At 36.3% G+C, this 19,302-nt stretch overlaps 1 protein-coding gene across 1 annotated transcript in view; it reads left to right on the top strand.

The window, feature by feature from the left end:
• Positions 1-16,827: 16,827 nt before the first annotated feature.
• Positions 16,828-19,302, top strand: part of IL23R (interleukin 23 receptor) — a 55,628-nt gene continuing 53,153 nt past the window's right edge. The window contains exons 1-2 of the mRNA XM_019920146.3: positions 16,828-16,881; positions 17,972-18,074. Coding sequence (XP_019775705.1) covers positions 18,005-18,074 — 70 coding nt within the window. The 5' untranslated portion in view covers positions 16,828-16,881; positions 17,972-18,004. The remainder of the gene's footprint in view (positions 16,882-17,971; positions 18,075-19,302) is intronic.

Below are 19,302 nucleotides of genomic sequence, written 5' to 3'. Positions count from 1 at the left end.
TAAGTAGTTTGAGTTGGATTTCTAGCAGTTACAGTTTAACAAATTCTGATTATTGCAAATACAAGCACACCAAAATGATAAAAATATTTTTTCTTGTTTTAATTTATCTGCCTTATATTCATAATGGGAAAATGACTTACAGTAAAAAGAGCTGAAGTTGCAGTATATTTAAAGAGTTACCTAATAAGAAATCAATGTGCTATGGTATATAATTTGTGGTTGCCACAATCTGATGAGCTTAACAAATTGTTTAAGAAATGAAAATTAGATTTTCAGAGTTTTTTGTAATGGGAAAAATTTATGGAAAAATGTGTGCTTCATTGGAGTAAAATGACAATCTTAAAAGTTACTCAGCTTTACCGTTTTCTCTTGCAACTCCAATTTGAAAATTTGGTTTTTTTTTTTTTAAATTCTCTATAATTTTGCTATCCAGAAAAGAAAAGGTACACGATATAATATGAAGTAATGAAACTCTGAGAATTCTTTACTATTGAATAATACTATGCTCTGGACTAATGAAGTTTTTTGTTGGTTTCTAGCATAAAATATGTACAAATGTTTAATGATAACATATTAAATCATTCTTTTATTTAACAGCTAATTAGTATTAAACTAAGAAGGAAATCTCAGCAAAATATAAAGGTTCTTGTAAACAAGGCCGCAGCAAGGACCATTTGTGAAATGCATAAAGTATAAAGGCATCTAAAGGAGACAAATTAATTAAATTAATCTTCCAAGATATACTCTGTCAAACAGGAAAGTAGAAAATTGACAACCTAATTTATACTATAAATTGCCTTTTTACAATGTATTTACAGGTGTGAACACTTTGATTTCCCAATACTGTGAAGAAAAGGAGGCACATGGAAGAAACATCCTGAAAGAGAAAGTTGGTTAGTTACTGATGGTAAAGTTAACATCTCTCCTATGTTAAAAAAATTGAATCACACCTGTAAATTGTGGTTAGTGAAAGATGTGTTAAGCTCCTCAGTGTTTAGACCACTGTACTCTAACAGTTTAACAGGAAGCTACATGTGCTCCACTACTGACTGAGAGGTGAAGCAAAACTCTCACAGTTAGGTTACCAGAAGATTCTCCTGACAGAAATAGTTGACAAAACAAACAACTACTTTGTTTTCTTTCAGTCGAATTTTGGTTTCAAGTATAGTGCCAATGACTTCAATGTTTTACTTTTTTTCTCCTGTGTAAACTTGTGCTCCATTTTATTTGAGACTTTTTCCATTCTGTAATAGTATTCGATTTTAGTGTGGAAAGGAACACAGCATTGAACTTAAGACAGGACTCTTGCCTTATTCCATTTGTTATCACCATGCCAAGAAACTAACATTTATTGCATAATTATGTGCCAGACACTGTGATATACATTTATAGATGTGATCTCATTCAATTCTCCCCCAAACCCTATATGGTATGTATTATTACCCATATTTTACAGAGAAGAAAACTAATGGTAAAATGGGCTTGTGACTTGTCTAAGGTCATTCAACTAGTAAGTGGCCGAACTTGAATTTAAACTTAGGTTTCTCTGGCACCAGAATATTTCTCTTTCCCATTATTCCACGCTGGTGCATTTGTTTCACAGACATAAACATTAGAAAGTTTAATAGGCATGACCTACTCTTAAAGAGGCGCCAACTGGAAAAGAGGTTATTAACTTGGAATCCTCTAGGACACTTTCTTTGCAACTTAAGAGAGTTTATGTGCAAAATGACACTGTTTCAGGTTAATAATAACTTTTATTGCTTCTCCTTTGAGATAATAGCTATAGAATTCCTAGTATACTGCTCACAACATTGTAAGGGATAACTGGTTCTCTTCCAATGCTCTCTACTTTAGCATTTGGGGATTGATAAAATCTACTACTTGATATTTCTGTATTTGTATCTATGTAATAATACTATACAGGACTCCTATTGTCTTGTTTGCCCAACATCCAAATTTCCTCTGGAAACTGTTTCTCGCATTCACACCTTGTGGTAGATTAAATGATTTAGCCCCATCCTTCTCCTTCCCCTGTATCCCACTCTGACTATAGCTTCACTGTGGGCAGAAAGTTTTTCTCTGCCCCCTGACTTAGAGTTTAGCCATGTGGCTGGCATTGATCAGTAGCATGTGAGTGGGAGTGGCAGTGTCAGGATGGTTCAGAGCCTAAACTTCAGAGGCCTCCCATGTGCCGAGACTACCTCGCTCGCTCCAAGAGGTAGATGACCAGCGTGTAGAATACAGCCACCCTAGTCATCACAGCCTAAAGTAGAGCTGCCTCAGCCAATCTGCAGATCTGTAGAAATAAATGATAGCTGTTTTAAAGAACGAGTTTGGGGTGCTTTGTTAGACAGCATGAAAGTGGTAATAGCTAACTAACTACCTCCCCCCACACCCCACTCCCAATCACATGGTTCTCATAGAACTCACCAAGTTCTTCTTACAAACCTGACCCCTTGTAATCTTCGTACAAGATGCTGTCAACAGCTGGTCCAGAGGCAGACTGGAATACTTAGAGCTCTTCTCAATGTTTTGAACTTGGAGGGAGAACATGCGGGCACTCTTCCTGAGGCAGAAAGTCTAAGGTATAAAACCTAGGAGTTATCCTCAGCCATTTTGGCCGCCCTGTGGAGAAAGCAGATTTGCAGTGAGAAAGATGAGTCGGGAGGTGAAGAGCGACACCTAGGGGCTCTTTAGAGTCCCTGGTTGCAGTTATTAAGGCCTCACTGCATCCTTAACCTTTCTTAGGTTCTCTGAACCAATAAATTTCTCCTTAGTTTGACTAAGCTATTTTGGCTGAGTTTGGTCTTTTGCAATTGAATGAGTATTGACCCATACACACTTTTTCTTTTCTTTTTTTAAAAAATTGTGGTGAAACCATATTATGTAAAATTTACCATCTTAACCATTTTTAAGTATGCAGTACAGTAGTGCATACTATATGCACACTGTTGTGCAACAGATCTCTAGAACATTTTTGTCTTGTAAAACTGAAACTCTATAACCACTGACCAACAATTCCTCTTTTTCACATCCCTCCTTCCCCTGAAAACTACCATTCTACTTTCTGTTTCTTTGAGTTTAATTACTTTAGATACTTCATATATGTGGAATTATGAGCTATATGTCTTTTTGTGACCAGCTTATCTCACTTATCACAATGTCCTCAAAGTTCATCCACATCATAACATATGACAGAATTTCCTTCTTTTTAGGGATGCATAATATTCCATTATATATGTATATACCACATTTTCTTTATCCATTCAGCCATCAATGGACATTTAGATTGCTTTCACCTCACAGCTCTTGTGAATAATGCTGCCATGAAGATGGGAAATACGTGCAAATATATACATATTTTCTTAATGGATTCAAACCCATAATTTCTTGTGCAATCTCTGCTTCTCCACTTTGGGAGAAAAAAAATGAAAGAAATATAGACGATAATAACAGTGGTTTGAGGACACAAACACCCACCAGTGAAACATACTCCTGAGCTTTCTCACACTGGGGCCCTTGGCCATATTATACCTTCTACCTGTCAAATCCCATCCCACCCATAGTTCAGGGGCTATCTGAGATGTCATGTCCTCTATGGAGCATCGAAGATGTTCCCAGTGGAGAATCACTTTCTTTAACTCGAACTTCCATAAAGTATTTCTGTTTCTCTGTGCCTCTTATCACACTTTACTTGTGTTACTTTCTATTTTTCTGTTGTAATCCTTCTGAAGAAAAAGACAGTCTCCTAATCAAATTTGCATTTCCCAAATTACTCTTTCAAGTGTCTTACACATAATTGGCACTCAGTAAATATTTGTGGAATTAAGTGGTCCCTCACCCAAACCCCTGGGTTAAAACTAGATCCCCTCTTTTGTCCAAGTAAACCCATGTTCACATTTCAATCATTTCCCATCATTTGACTGAAATTAAATCCCTAAATTACATTGGGCAAATGAGTCAGCTAGTTTTTTAAAGGTCAAAATATTTGTTGCCAAAAGGCCAACAGGTTGAATTTGATCATCCTTTAGGTTAAGACGTACTTTAGCTTTAAGATTCTTTAGCTTTGTCATATATACAGTTAATTCTTTTTTCCAATCATAAATAAATGAATTTCCAGGTAACCTTCTTAAGGACAGCTAGAAAATTTGCCTTGGTTTATTTTTCCTTATATCTTTACATAGGAATGTTCTGGGCTCAGTCCTAGGGCTTCTTCCCTTTTCCACCTCTAGTTTATATCTACTTTCTTGGTAATCTCACTCTGCTTGAGGCTTTAAATTCATCTCTGTGCAGAAGACCCTCAAATTTTGTATCCCACCTGTATCCCTCCTCTGAAATTCAGACTGATATGACCAACTGCTTATTCAACATCACTGTCTGGATGCATAATAGGCATTCTAAACCTAACATGGTCTAAAATAAATTCCTGATTTGTTTCCCCATTCCTCTGCAAAATATCTTCCTCTTCAAGTTTTACCCCATCTCAGTTAACGGCCACTTTACCCATCCTTTCTAGTTGCTTAGGCGAGAATCCTTGAAGTCAAATCACTGTCACTCCTCTTCTTAAAACACTCCAATAGCTTCTTATCTCAACTGTCAGAAGAGCTGAAGGCCCATGGAGCCTGACACTATTGCCCACCACCCCTTCATGCAGTTACTTCTCTAACCTCCTTTCCTTCTGATTTTATCTCCCACTTTCATCTCCCCTTGTTTAACTAAGCTCCTCCCACACTGGCCTCCTTATCTGTACTCAAATGCAGCCCAGAGCTTCTTTTCTTCCCCTTCCCTGCCCCCCACTGTTCTGCCTGCCTGAAGCACACTTCTTCAAATTAACTCCATGGCCCCTCACTGAGTCTACCAGATCTTTGCTCAGATATTATATTCCAGCAAGAGCTTCTCTGAGCACACTGAACTCTGTCTGTGTTTCCCACTTAATTTCTCTCCAAATGGTACCACCATCTAAAACTATATTTCACTTATTTATTTTACTTACTGTCTGTCTCCTCAGATTAGAATCTAAGCTCCATGAGGACTAGATTTTTGTCTGTTTTGTTTACCCCTTTATTCTCAGTGGTGGAATAATTACTGAAACATAGTAAACACTCAGTAAATATTTCTTGAATAAATGAATGTTCTCAAAGTAGATACATAAGTTCACAACAAATACAGACAGAACAAAATGATGAAGAATAGTTTTCTTTCACTCGAATTATACCTTTCAGTGAATGTGTCTACATGGCAAGAATGACTCCATGGTACATTTTACATTGTTAATTAAAAAAACACTCTCATTCAGTTGTTTTTTAAAAATACATATGGGTAGAATGGCAGAGAAAATATGCCAAAGTAAAGCAAAAAAAAAAAAAAAAGGCTCTCTAAAAATTTATTTTGGCTCTCTAAAAATTTATTTTGCTACAGAGGATACTCTAAACAAGGTTCCTTAGGGCAGAGTACTTCTGGTGATAAGTGAGTAATTTTAGATGGTACACAGGTAAACATTTTCATTTAATAGCCATGTGATTATTTTAATGTGTGTTAGGAAAAACAAAGCTAGCATATCACAGCTGCGATCTTCTGGATGTGACTTTTTTTTTTTTTTTTCTTTTTTGCGGTACTTGGGCCTCCCACTGTTGTGGCCTCTCCCATTGCGGAGCACAGGCTCCGGACGCGCAGGCTCAGCAGCCATGGCTCACGGGCCCAGCCGCTCCGCGGCGTGTGGGATCTTCCCGGACCGGGGCACGAACCCATGTCCCTCAATCGGCAGGCGGACTCTCAACCACTGCACCACCAGGGAAGCCCTGGATGTGACTTTTTAAGGTGAGGCTACAACAGGAAGAGCTGTGGTAATTTGTATATCACACGAATCACAGGAGTGGGACTCAGGCCTACCCATGATCATAGTGAACCTCCTCTTGGAACTGTTCATAGAATGGATAACGGATGATGCTGTTCACTAGTGTGTTTTCTTACATACTGAATTTTCAAGCCCATTCCTGCATTCTTTTCAGCATTAAATTGAAATGTCACTTTGAAAAGCTGTTGAATGTTGAGTACTGGAGTATTATAATGGTTGCCCTAGAAGCATAATCTAGTCACTGTTTGGATGCACCAGCAAAATCCCCGTGAGCACACACATGAAAACTGAAGAGAAGTATTTAAATGATGCTTTTCAAATTGTCAGTTGTATAATCCAAAGTTCTCTTAAATCTCAGATTTTTACTTTTCAAAGAGATGAACAGAGGCAATGAAAACCATTGAAGATCATTAGCTTCCATGCGCCCAAGTCCTCACTCTTTCATTTGAGTTGATAGAACTCTAAATCTTTCTGAAGAAAGCCTTCAATCTTCAAAATTGTTTTCATGAATGGGTTTAAAAGTAGAATATCTTACTGATATCTCTGCTAATTTGAACAGCTTAAAATCACCCTTACAATGTGAGCTTCCATTATAATTATACATGAAGGCCAAGTGAGTGAGGGGCCTGAAAAATAGAGTGATGAATGTGTCTTGATCATGCTATATTCTATTATTCTTTAACTGAAAAATTCTCTAAAAATATTTTAATATCATGAAACACTTCCTAAATATTTTTTCCCAACGATTGGCAGCAGTAAATGGATAAAGAAAACTCTTTTATTCTATTACTTTCTATTCTATTACTATTCTATTACTACAGACTTGGAGAAAATATTTGCAAATAATGCGCCCAACAAGGGATTAATTTCCAAAATACATAACCAGCTCATACAACTCAATAACCAAAAAAAACAAACAACCCGATCAAAAAATGGGCAGAAGATCTAAATAGACATTTCTCCAAAGAAGACATACAAGTGGCCAACAGGCACATGAAAAGTTTCTCAACACTGCTAATTATTAGAGAAATGCAAATCAAAACTACAATGAGGTATCACCTCACACTGGTCAGAAAGGCCACATTAAAAAGTCTACAAATAATAAATGCTGGAGAGGGTGTGGAGAAAAGGGAACTTTCCTACATTGTTGGTGGGAATGTAAATTGGTGCAGCCACTATGGAGAACAGTATGGAGATTCCTTAAAAAACAAAAAAGAGAGCTGCCATATGACCCAGCAATCCCAATCCTGGGCATATATCCAGAGAAAACTATAATTCAAAAGGATACATGCACCCCAATTTTCACAGCAGCACTATTTACAACAGCCAAGACATGAAAGCAACCTAAATGTCCACTGACAGAGGAATGCATAGAGAAGATGTGAGATATATATATATATATATATATATATATGTCTCACATCTTATATAAAAAAGAATGAAATAATGCCATTTGCAGCAATGTGGATGGACCTAGAGATTATCATACTAAGTGAAGTAAGTCAGACAGAGAAAGACAAATACCATATGATATCAATTATATGTGGAATCTAAAAAAAAACATGATACAAATGAACTTATTTATGAAACAGAAATAGACTCACTGACATAGAAAACAAACTTATGGTTACCAAAGAGTAAAGGGGTAGGGGATAAATTAGAAATTTGGGATTAACATATACACACTATATATAAAATAGATAATCAACAAGGTCCTACTGTATAGCACAGGGAACTATATTCAATATCTTATAATAAACTATAATGGAAAAGAATAGAAAAAAGAATATATTTATATATAATATATATAACAGAATCACTTTACACCTGAAACTAACACAACATTGTAAATCAACTGTACTTCAATTAAAAAGAAAAGCAAAGCTATCCTGTTTCCTTGGATTGGAAAAATTAATATTGCTAAAATGTTCATACTATCTGAAGCAATCTACAGATTCAATGCAATACCTATCAAAAGTCCAATGGCATTTTTCACAGAAATAGAAAAACAACCCTAGTATTTGTATAGAACCAAAAAAGACCTTTAATAGCCAAAGCAATCTTGAAAAGAAGAACAAAGCTGAAGGCATTACACTTCCTGATTTCAAACTATATTACAAAGCTATAGTAGTCAAATCAGTATGGTGCTGGCATAAAAATAGACACACAGACCAATGGAATAGAAGAAAAAGCCCAGAAATAAACTTATGCATATATGATCAATTTTTGACAAAGACACCAAGAACACACAATGGGGAAAGTATAGTCTCTTCAATAAATGGTGCTGAGAAGACTGGATTTCCAAATGCAAAAGAATGAAATTAGACCCCTATCTTACATCATTCAAAAAAATTAACTTGAAATTACTTAAAGACTTAAATGTAAGACCTGCACCCATAAAACTCTTGGAAGAAAACACAGAGAAAAAGTTCCTTGACACTGGTCTTGGCAATGATTTTTTGGATATGACACCAAAAGCCCAGACAACAAAAGCAAAAATAAGCAAGTGGGACTACATCAAACTGAAAAGCTTCTGCACAGTAAAGAAAACAATCAACACAAAGGAAAGGCAACCTATGGAATGAGAGAAAATAATTGCAAACTATATATCTGATAAGGGGTTAATATCTAAAATATATAAGGAACATACAACTCAATAGCAGAAAAACAATCTGATTAAAAAATGGGCAGAGGAACTGAATAGACATTTTTCCAAAAAAAGATACACAAATGGCCAACTGCTAACAGAGAAGGTGCTCAACATCACTAATCATGAAGGAAATGCACATCAAAACTACAGTGAGATATTACCTCACACTTGTTAGAAGGACTTTTTTATCAAAAAGACAAGAGATAACAAATGTTGCAGAAGATGTAGAGAAAAGGGAACACTTCTACACTGTTGGTGGGAATGTAAAATGGTACAGCCATTATTGGAGATAGTACAGAGGTTCCTTAAAAAATTAAAAATTGAACTACCATATGATCCAACAATCCCACTCCTGGGTATATATCTGAAGGAACTGAAATCAGTATCCAAAGAGATATCTGCACACCTATGTTCATTACCTTTATACACAATAAATGCAATAACCAAGCTATGGAAACAACCTAAGTGTCCGACAAGATGAATGGATAAAAAAGATGTGATGTATATATACAATGGAATATTATTCAGCCATGAGACAGAAAGGAATCCTGCCATTTGCAACAACATGTATGAATTTGGAGGACACAAAATGAAATACACAAGACAGAGAAAGACAAATACTATTTGGTATCACTTATATGAGGAATCTAAAAAAAAAAAAAGTGAAACTCATAGAAACAGAGAGTAGAATGGTAGTTCCCAGAGGCTGTGGGTGGGGGAAATAGGGAGATGTTGATCCAGGGGTGCAAACTTTTATTTATAAGATGAATAAGTTCTGAGGATCTAACATACAGCATGGTGAATATCGTTCATAATACCATATTGTATGCTTGCTAAGAGAGTAGATCTGAAGTGTTCTTACAAAAAAAAAAAAAAGAGAGAGAAAGAAAGAAAAAGAGTAACTATGTGAGGTGATGAATGCACTGATTATCTTGATTGTGGTAATCATTTAACATATGTATACATATACCAAATCATCACATTGTACATTTTAAATATACATTGAATACAATTTTATTTGTCAATTATACCTCAATTTAAAAAATATTTATTATTATTGCATTTCTGGTATGGCCTTCTTTTCTTTGAGTCACTAAAGACTTAAGGTCTCTTTTAAAGAAGATGGTAGAAGAATGAAGGAGAATTTAGTGGGATAAAAACTCTTCCCCCGCCTCCACTTAGAGTTGAGCTTGCATAAATAAATGTGTACACCAGTAGACATATCAACAATTGCCTCCAGCTGCCTCATATTTTAGAATCGACTAGGAAGTAATCTCCTCTTTATATCCTTCCCTTTAAAGACTTCCTGTCCTTAATGTGTTTAGTATTTTTTAAATGTTTTTAAATTATCATATACAATATACTCATCCTAAAAAATAGGAAGTTATAGAAAAGCAAAAGGAAGAAAAAGTAACCATAATTCCATAATCCAAAGAAACCACTATTGATATTTTGGTGTATTTTTTCCACATACGGATTTTGTTTGGCTAGTATAGGTGAGAACTAGTACAGTGGTCTTCCAAATGTTTTCCTTAAATACCCTTAAAATAAACTTTAAAAATTATGTACCTTATTGCATATTTTTAAATTAATGTCTAAAATATTAAACATAAGTCTAAAAAAGTTTACTTCCTTTTAAATAGAAATTACTGAATGTTTTACAAGATGAAATAAGTGAGACAAGGCTGTTATAGGGACAAATATGCCATGATATAGTTTGATAACAAACCCTTTAAAATTTTACTTGATTTCTTTCAGATTTGCTGTACTTCATTGATAAGGTAGTTACACATGAATTTTATCCAATGTGTCTAGAAAAAATATGACAGTCCATCAAAAATCTCATTTACATTTAAGAGGATAACCATAAGTCCCCCATATTACTTCTGATGCTCAGCATTCAGACTATTCCAAAATGGGCCCAAATATCCCCAAATTGGCTAAAATTCAGAATACATCAATATGGGCTGAAATACAAGTATCTTAGTAAGCTTCACTTTTCTAAAAAATGTATACAATGCAGGAAAAGATTAGAAGCCTTATGAGTTTAACGCACCTTGATTAGTAATCAGAAGAGTTCTCCCTGAAACCAGTATCTCCATTTCTCTGTTTGTTTGGTACCCTGGAGCTAATTATACCCAGGGTCATGCACAATACTGAGATTTGGGGTGGAGGGATACCATTCTTTAAGAAACGGAAGAATGACTACTGCGAACCCAGGCTCATTCTCAGAGAAATCAAATGTAGGGAAGTGCACATTAGGAAGTTGAAAATCTGGAAACTGATCTCCTTAGGACTATGCATGAAGTCTCCAAGAGCTACAGTTGTACACTGAAGGTTTTGAGTTCACCTCCGCTTCTGAGCATTCTTAAGTCTCTAAGAAACTCACAGGAAATAAGATAAAGTTGACCTTTAATGCACACCTCACAGGAAATGGTGATGATTCAGCCAGTAGCACCCACTCCTCCGATAGAACTGAATGAGCCATAAGGTACCTGATACTGAGAAATACTGAGCAGATGCATGTAGGGTACATGTAGTGTCCTTTGGATGAGTCAAAAGATTTATGGTATTTATTTCTCTTCAAAGCGACTACCTAACTCTTTATGAATAATGGGATTATTAATTCAGTAGTTGAGAAAATTAATAAAGTCACACCTCTTTTATCTGGCATAGTAGAAGAATGAGTTTTTCCAGGTAAAATTATCATCAAGAAAATTATAACTCCAAGGCCATTAAAGTTACAAAAGTAAGTTCAACATTTTTGACAAAAAGTTTTCTGAAATGAATACTACTGTCTGTTACATTCTTAAGACTGCGGAACTGAAATTGTACTTTTCGTAATTACTCAGTTGTGAGTTTTGAAAAGTAGGGCAGGCCCAGACAGTGAGCTGGGCACTGTTGGTGAAGCAAAGTGATATGGTGTGGTACACACCCATTGGAGGATGATGGGGTAGAAGTAGAGGCAGCTGAAAGAGGAATGCTGGTACCATAAAAAGGCAAAAGATTTACATGATCTGAAGAGAAACCAGAGTTATTTGGTACCATAAAATCTAGTTCAGAGTCACAAGTGTGAGATCAAACTGCAGGGAATAGGTAAGAAACCAAGCCTGAGTCACTGACCCAGATCAGGTAAACTTTGCCCTACAGGAGTTGGCATTCAGGGCTGAAGCTTGCAAAGTGTGAACCTGAGGCTCCTGTATATTCCTCTCTGATCCCCTAATTGTTTTCATATTTTCTATTAGCATTTTTTTTCATTGTAATTTTAAAATACAATTTTGTTTCCTACTTCAGGGTCCTTGAAAGCCATTAACATCCTCTTCTGTAGTCACAACACTTAGCCAGTCTATGCTGGCGCACAGAAGGCACTGAAGGCCCCTTTATCAGGCCTGTAACAATAGACGGGCAGGGTGACACAGTCAATTATCCAAATAAGTCTTCAATTGCACATGCAAACGTCAGTATATTGAAGAGTGCAAAATGGTTCATTACTCCAGGCTCAAGCCCCTTATTGCAGTATATACAGAAACCACCTTAAATAGACCTGAGGAGTGGCTCACTGCCCCTGCACAAGTCCATCCACAGCCACAGTGGGCTTTTCTTCTCTCATCCTAAATTTTGGGGGGCCCACCCATGCAGTTGCCTCTCTTTTGAATGTTTAAAGAAGAAATTGGGAGGAGGAAGCCACTTTCCTAGCCAAGTGTCTATTAAACAATTAGACTATTATTCTACTATGAATTGGGGAATTGCTTCAAAGCATAACTCCTGTTTTTTGCCTAGGGAAAAAGAAGCCCTCTGTCTTATCTTTGTGCTGCAGTTTCTAAAGGCCCTTTTCTGTCATCTTGGTTCGATTTGTGACTGCCCAAGGAGGAAGAGTGGATACATGTCTAGCCCCTGGCAGGGAGTGAGGAGGGAATCCAGTCACACTTTAGTCATTGTAGTACAGTAAGCCCTCTCAAATGGGAACACCTGTTTTACATGGTGTAGAGAGAGACTGGGCTGTACCACTGTATCCTAGCTACCAAGAATTGTGCGGATATGTACAAATGTCTGCCCTGAGCATATCCGTATATTAGGTGACTCCCTCTGGCCTCTGTGGGTAGCCGTTGTCATCTTCTCTCCTACAAAAAACAATTCATCCAAACACCCATCAGTCTCCCCACCCTTCCATAATATTGATTTCCTTTTTTCCACACAGAATTGCTAGATTACTATGGCACAAAACTTTAAGCCTCCCAAATCAGGTCTACTGAATGGGATCTGCATATTTAGTGGTACCTTCAAAGGGATGGCTTAGGAGCTTTACACATGATTCAGACATTCTCCCCTACTAAAGCCACTTCAAAGAAACGCAGTAATCAAAGTAGAAATAGTGTACCCGCTTTGCAAGCGCAAATTCAAGAGTTCCCTAGTCCTCCTCTCTAACCAGATTATCTGCCCTAAGCCAGGCCTATTTAAAAATGTTGGGGCTGCCATATCACTTCCCTAGATAGAGGTGGTAGGTTTTCCACCTCTATTCAGAGTCAGGGAGTCACTAAGTTCCCATTTCAGGGATCAACAGTCCACTCCTTGTTCTTCTCATTCCCACCCATATAGGGCATCTGAGTTCTGAGGCAAGACAGATCCCTCTAGGTCTCCTCCCCAATGCTAGACGAGTGTTGTTAGGCAACAGTTTAACATTCCAGTCTTGGTCCAGCTATACTTCTTAAACTGGAAGATCCTAACCAATCCACTTCAAGGAGCTCCTTCTAGTAGTCAGTTGGTCTATGACAATGTTGCCACTGGATGGGGAAACTAGAGATATTTTCAATCCACAATAGGCAGGTAAATTTATAGAAAAGCACAATTGCATAAGGACTACAGTTCTAGCTGTTTTCTTCTGTTCTGAAGTTCCCTAAAGTGGATTTTAAGTTGGAAAAAAGCTAAATGTTGCATTAAATGTATTTACCCTGTATGTGTTAACTCAAAATATACTTACTAATTTAATATGATATATTTTCAAGGTCATGCATTTTACACTCAATCACCCTTTTCATCCCCTCAGCCAACAACCATTCCAAACTTTTACCAAATGCTAGAGAAAAACTTGAAATTGTGTGACTTTTAGAAAATAAACAAGGTTTATTACTTGCAGGCTTGTAAGATGGTGACAAGATATCTTCCAAAATGGAATAATTTTGAAAGTAAAATGGAGTGTTATGTGTAATTACCTTGGGACAAGTTTAAATTGCACTGCCCCAGGGTACCCAGATGGCAACCCTGCCTACGGAAAGCAAGCCAAGACAATGGGTTTTGATGCTTTCTGATTAGCAAGTGAAGTCAAACCATTTACATACAAGATTTTATACAGTCGATCCTCATCATTCCAATTCTGTATTTGTGAATTTATTTACTAACTAAAATTGATTTGTAACCCCAAAATCGACACTTGCAGCACTTTGTCAGTCATTTGCTGAGATTTACAGAGTGGCGAAAGATTTGAGTCACACAATGTGCAAGTTCCCAGCTAAGAAACTTGTTTCGGCATGATACTGTAATCAAGTGTCCTTTCTCAAGTCTATTTTAGTGCTACATTTTTCACATTCTGTACTCTTTTTTTTGGTGATTTTGCTGTTTAACATGGCCCCCAAGTATAGTCCTGTAGTATTGTCTAGTGTTCCTAAGTGTAAGAAGTGTGCAATGTACACTACAAAGAACACCCGTGTTACATAAGCTTTGTTCAGATATGAATTATAGGGCTGTTGGCCCTAAGTTCAATGTTAATGAGTCAACAATATAAACAGAAACACACATAAAGCAATATTACGTATTGATCCATTGATAAAATTGTAAGCAGAGACTCACAGGACAAAGAAGCAAAAGAAAGAATCACTAAAATAATTAGTGAATTGGACTTAATCAAAATTTAAAACTTCTTTCAAAAGATGTTGGTAAGAAAAATGAAAAAATAAAGTACAGACCAGGACAAAATATTTGCGAAACGTATGTCTGATAAAGGACTAGTTTCCAAACCACATATAGAACTCTCAAAACTCAGTAATAAGAAACATAATAAACCAATAAAAATGGACAAAAGATTTGAACAGACTGTTCACTAAAAAAGAGATATGCATGGCAAATATCTTTGAAAAGATGGTTAAGAAGTACCACCAGCCCCCATTAAAATAAATAAATAAATGAATCCTGATTTGCACTGAGCTGTCCATCAATCTCACCTCCACTGTCCGAATTCCTGAAAGATTAGATGATGTCCTCTCCTTTATTTTCTATTCTAATTCACTTCAATCTCCTTTTTGCCCCCATTTCTTTTCTGAAACTATTCTCAGGGAAGACAGACTTTTGTTAAATTCAACACTACCTGTTAGTTCCTATCATATTTAATCTCTGACTGGTCACACACTTCTCGTATCTCTTCTTCTGTCCTTTGGTCAAGATTTTTGGTTCTGGCCACCTACTCCCTTCCCTTAGCTCCCTGGATGTTCTCTTTGAGTTCTCTTATTCTAATCTTACTTTTAATACTATTGACATGCTGAAATCTTCTAAATTTAGATCTTCAGCTCAAACTTCTCTCTTAAGTTTACCCATGTCTCCAATATCCTACCAGTCTTCTCTGAACATGCTGTAAGCTCCTCCAAATCACCATGATCAGAACCAAATTCATTACTTCCCCACCCTCACTCCTCCTTTTGTGTGCTCAGTTAATGCTGTTATCTGCTGAGTCAGCAAAAGTAGCCACAGAGTCAATCCTTAAGCTCCCAAATTCTTAGCCCCACACAGCGGTTGTTCACTGCACAGCTGTTGAATTGGCCTCCACAGAGCTCTCAGGTGTGTTTCCTCCTCTCAGTTCTTACTGCCTTTGCTTTGCCTTAGGCCTTCATCAGACTCTGGCTTTCCATAGCCTCCTAACTGGACTCTCTACCCTCATTCAATTCTTCACACAGTAATTAGAATTATCTTTCTAAAAATCCAACTTGATTATGTATTTCTCTGCCTAACAATCTTTGCTATCTCTGACACTTTCTGATAAAGGAAGTTGGGGTTTTGTTGTTGTTTTGGTTTTTTTTCAGCTGTGTAGACTGACAAGCAACGGCCAGGTGGCAATGTGCAGCTGGGTGAATGGGAGGACGGACAGGAATACACAGGAATACAAAGCCCATTACATTCTGCCACTGACCTAATTTTCCAGCTCAAATCCTTTTCCCTTCAACCTGGAGAAACAACCTGCCAGTCCCAAACAATTTACTTGCACCTTCTGTTCTTGGTATGTGAAATGTTTTCCCATACCCTCTCCTTCACAGTTCAGAAAATTGCTACTGGTGATTAAAACCCAGTTGATAGTCAAAGACACTCTTATTCGTGTATTCCAGTGGACCTCAGCCCTGGCTGTTCCTTGTAACTACCAGGAGAGGCTTTTTAAAAATATCGATGCACAAACATCCACTCACAGAAATTCTGATTTCATTGGGTACAATAAATTTGAGCATAGGAATGTTTTAAATATTCCCCCAGAGTATTCTAATGTGCTAGGTACAAAAGATATAAAAATTAAAAAGACAGTATGGAGTTTCTAACTTCAAGAAATTCACTGTGGAGGAAATTAATAAATTAATTGTCATTTACAATATAAAGGAGTACAAAGAGTGAAAAGATATTCATGTACAACAAATAAGGAGGCAAGAAAAGGAGGTGTGTCGCAGAAGTCTCCTGGTGATGCTTACTATAAACCAACCAAATAATTTGATAATTATTTTATTTGGTTGTAGGATCCTGCTAAACCATGAACAATAGTTCAAAGCCACTAATCTGTAATTTTGTCGTGTAAACAATACAATAAAGCGGATGTTCTGTGATTAATCACCATTATATCTTTAATGCCCTGAACAATACCTGGCACATATTAGATGCTCAAAAATGCTTGTTAAATACATGAATGGTCAACAGTAGCATTTAAACTTTCTTTTCTTAAGAAATGGGTTTATAATGGATATCACTGTTGGTTGCAAATGAAAACTAAGCATCATATCTTTGGTGTCAAAGATTTTGATAGATAAAGCATATATATGTGTTCTACTTCTTGTCTGAGACAGATTATTTTAAATTAAGATGAGGGAAAAAAAGTACTGACAAAGCAGTTCACTTTCAGTAATCTGGGTTTTCCCAAATAGTGACATAAGAGCCAGTCGTTTTGAATTGGACGGTTTGAGTTCCTCTTTGAGAATCTGAAATGTAGGTCGGTGCTTTGCTGACATTTCCATTTGCCTCATCACTGAAAACCTGAAGTGATCGTTGACAGGCAGGCAGTGAGGAAAGAAGATGTGACACAGGCGACAGCCTGGCTCTGAAGTGGAATTATGTGCTTCAAACACGTTGAAAGGTAAAGAGACAACGATCGTCTAAATACTCAAAAAACAGCTATATTTTCTTTTGGAAATACACGGGCCAAGTTGTCTTCTCTTATAAGTTCTTGTGGTATTTCATACAGTGGTTACTGATGGAAGTTGAATCTGTAATATTGTCTATCACATCACTTTAAATAATATTATTGCGTATATTCTATTAGGTGAGTAGTTAACTCCTAACTAGAAATATTTTAGGTCTTGTTTTGCCTATTATTTATAAAATGAAGACCTACTATTGTTAACAAATTATGAAAGGGATCCTTATATTCATAAGTCACGGGGACCCCAGTTTTTAAAAGTGTTATCAGATATCTTGTGCTATTTGATGAGTCATGAGTTTTGTTGTTTTATATGAAAGGCTCAGATTTTACTAAAGAGATAAAAATAACTGAATAATGTTGATTATTGAATAATTTATTCAATAATGTAGGTAACTGATTAACTGAATAATGTAACTCCAGTTGTAAACTCATGGCAATATTGTTTGGCATTTCTATAAGGTATTTTTGAACTCTCTACAGATAAAAGGGCTTTCTGTAGATTTAACTGGTGATAGCACATAGGCCTTTGTCTCACTTTCTCTTTCTTCATTTTGAATGCTTTTTTTTCTGGGAGTTCTGACATCTTTGGCTTTTCCTGAGTTTTACTTATCAAAGACTAATATTTCTGAAGCTTGATAGGCATGTAAACCTGGTCAGGAAAAGAACTGAGCATCAGGGGTTAGAGCAGAGAGAGATTTCTGATGAGAGAGACAAGATTAGGAGGAGTTATATTTTATCAAGGGTCAAAATGTCCTACTAAGGTAATTCATAGTGATTTTGGGAGGGTATAAAATTCCATACTTTTGCTTTACTCCTCCACCTGTATTCTACCTCCTCGCACTCCAGTAACTCCTTTGCCCTGTTTCCTTTACCTCCCCCTTCCTTCCTTCCTTCCTTCCTTCCATTTTTTCTTCCTAATTATTCTCATCAAAAACAACGGTTAGAAAAAATGTTATGCCTTTTAGTATTTTATTGTTATATTATTAAAATATTACAATTTAAACATTTTTCATATTTTTTCTAGAGGGCGACAAAGAGCTTTTTCCTGCTTTTGGTCATGAATCAGGTCACAATTCAATGGGACGTGGCAATAGCTCTTTACATATTCTTCAATTGGTGTCATGGAGGTACAGTGTTTTGAGTACCTATTGCTATTTTTTATTCAAATAAAATATTGAGTGTTTATTATGTTCATGGCATTATGCTAGGATCTCTGAAGAATAAAAACTTATTATATTCAAAAAAATTATATGCACATAAAATTATGTGGAATGAAATAAAGTCTAACCTCCCTACTAGTTCAGGATTCATTTATCAAGCATCCTAACAGACAGACGTCTAATTCTTATACCAACATTTCCACGAAGGAGCTTATTATTTTGAGTTGGCATATTCTATCTTTGAACATTTTTAACTTATACGATAACTCATCAAACATTTCAACTTAATTCAATTCCACAAACCATTTATTGACGGTTACCGTGTGTCAGGTGCTGTGCTAAGCCTTGTATTCCTTTGTGCAGTAGTATTATGTGCTATTATTATCCTATTTTGTAATTCATACAAACATCTGGCATTATGACAAAGGCATACACAGATTTTAGGAGTCCAGGAGGGAGATCATCAGAAGTTCAGGCAGGGCAGCCATCAGCATTTGAGAGTTTCTGCATAGCATCCTGGGCAGGTGACAGGGATTCATTTACTAGGAGATAAGCAACACCAAGGCAGGGTTCTAGACCTTGAAGGAAGCTTTGCAAATCATGCAAGTTACTCAGAATAGTGACAAAAGCAAAACTGTCTTCTGTAGTTTGGGACACATTATATTAGAGATATAGAAGTAGCCCCACCTTGAGAACTAGAATCCTTCCAGCAGGATATTGGATACTCCCAGAGTCAGACCAACAGCTATCCAAGAAGATTTAGTAAAAATAAGACACCAGCTACTTTTTCCAGCTTCTGGAAATATGCAAATGATAAGTAGGACTTCTGTTTATATATCCAAGTGATTAATATAAAGCATAGAGAAATAAGACAAGCCCGTGTCATGTGGCAGAGACCTACCAGCTGTCCATTAAAAATTATTTTATATATTATTATTCAATCTGCTATGAATATTTTTAATATCATCCAGACTATCTTTTCCACGTTTTCTACTAGAACAATATTTTACCCCTTTTTAACAGATTTGCTGAATAAAAAATATACTATGTTTAGCATTCCTCTGACCAATCTAAAAAGAAGAAATTAATGTTTTATATGACTTATTTTAACATATTAAAAAGAGAAATTGACAGTTTTTCGTATGACTTATTCTTATATAATCGATGTTGATTCCTGCTGATTACTGATTTTTTT

The sequence above is a fragment of the Tursiops truncatus genome, chromosome 1, assembly GCF_011762595.2.
Source record: "Tursiops truncatus isolate mTurTru1 chromosome 1, mTurTru1.mat.Y, whole genome shotgun sequence".
NCBI lineage: Eukaryota > Metazoa > Chordata > Mammalia > Artiodactyla > Delphinidae > Tursiops > Tursiops truncatus.
The sequence above is the reverse complement of the archived record's forward strand: the minus strand, read 5'-3'. Positions and strand labels throughout refer to the sequence as shown.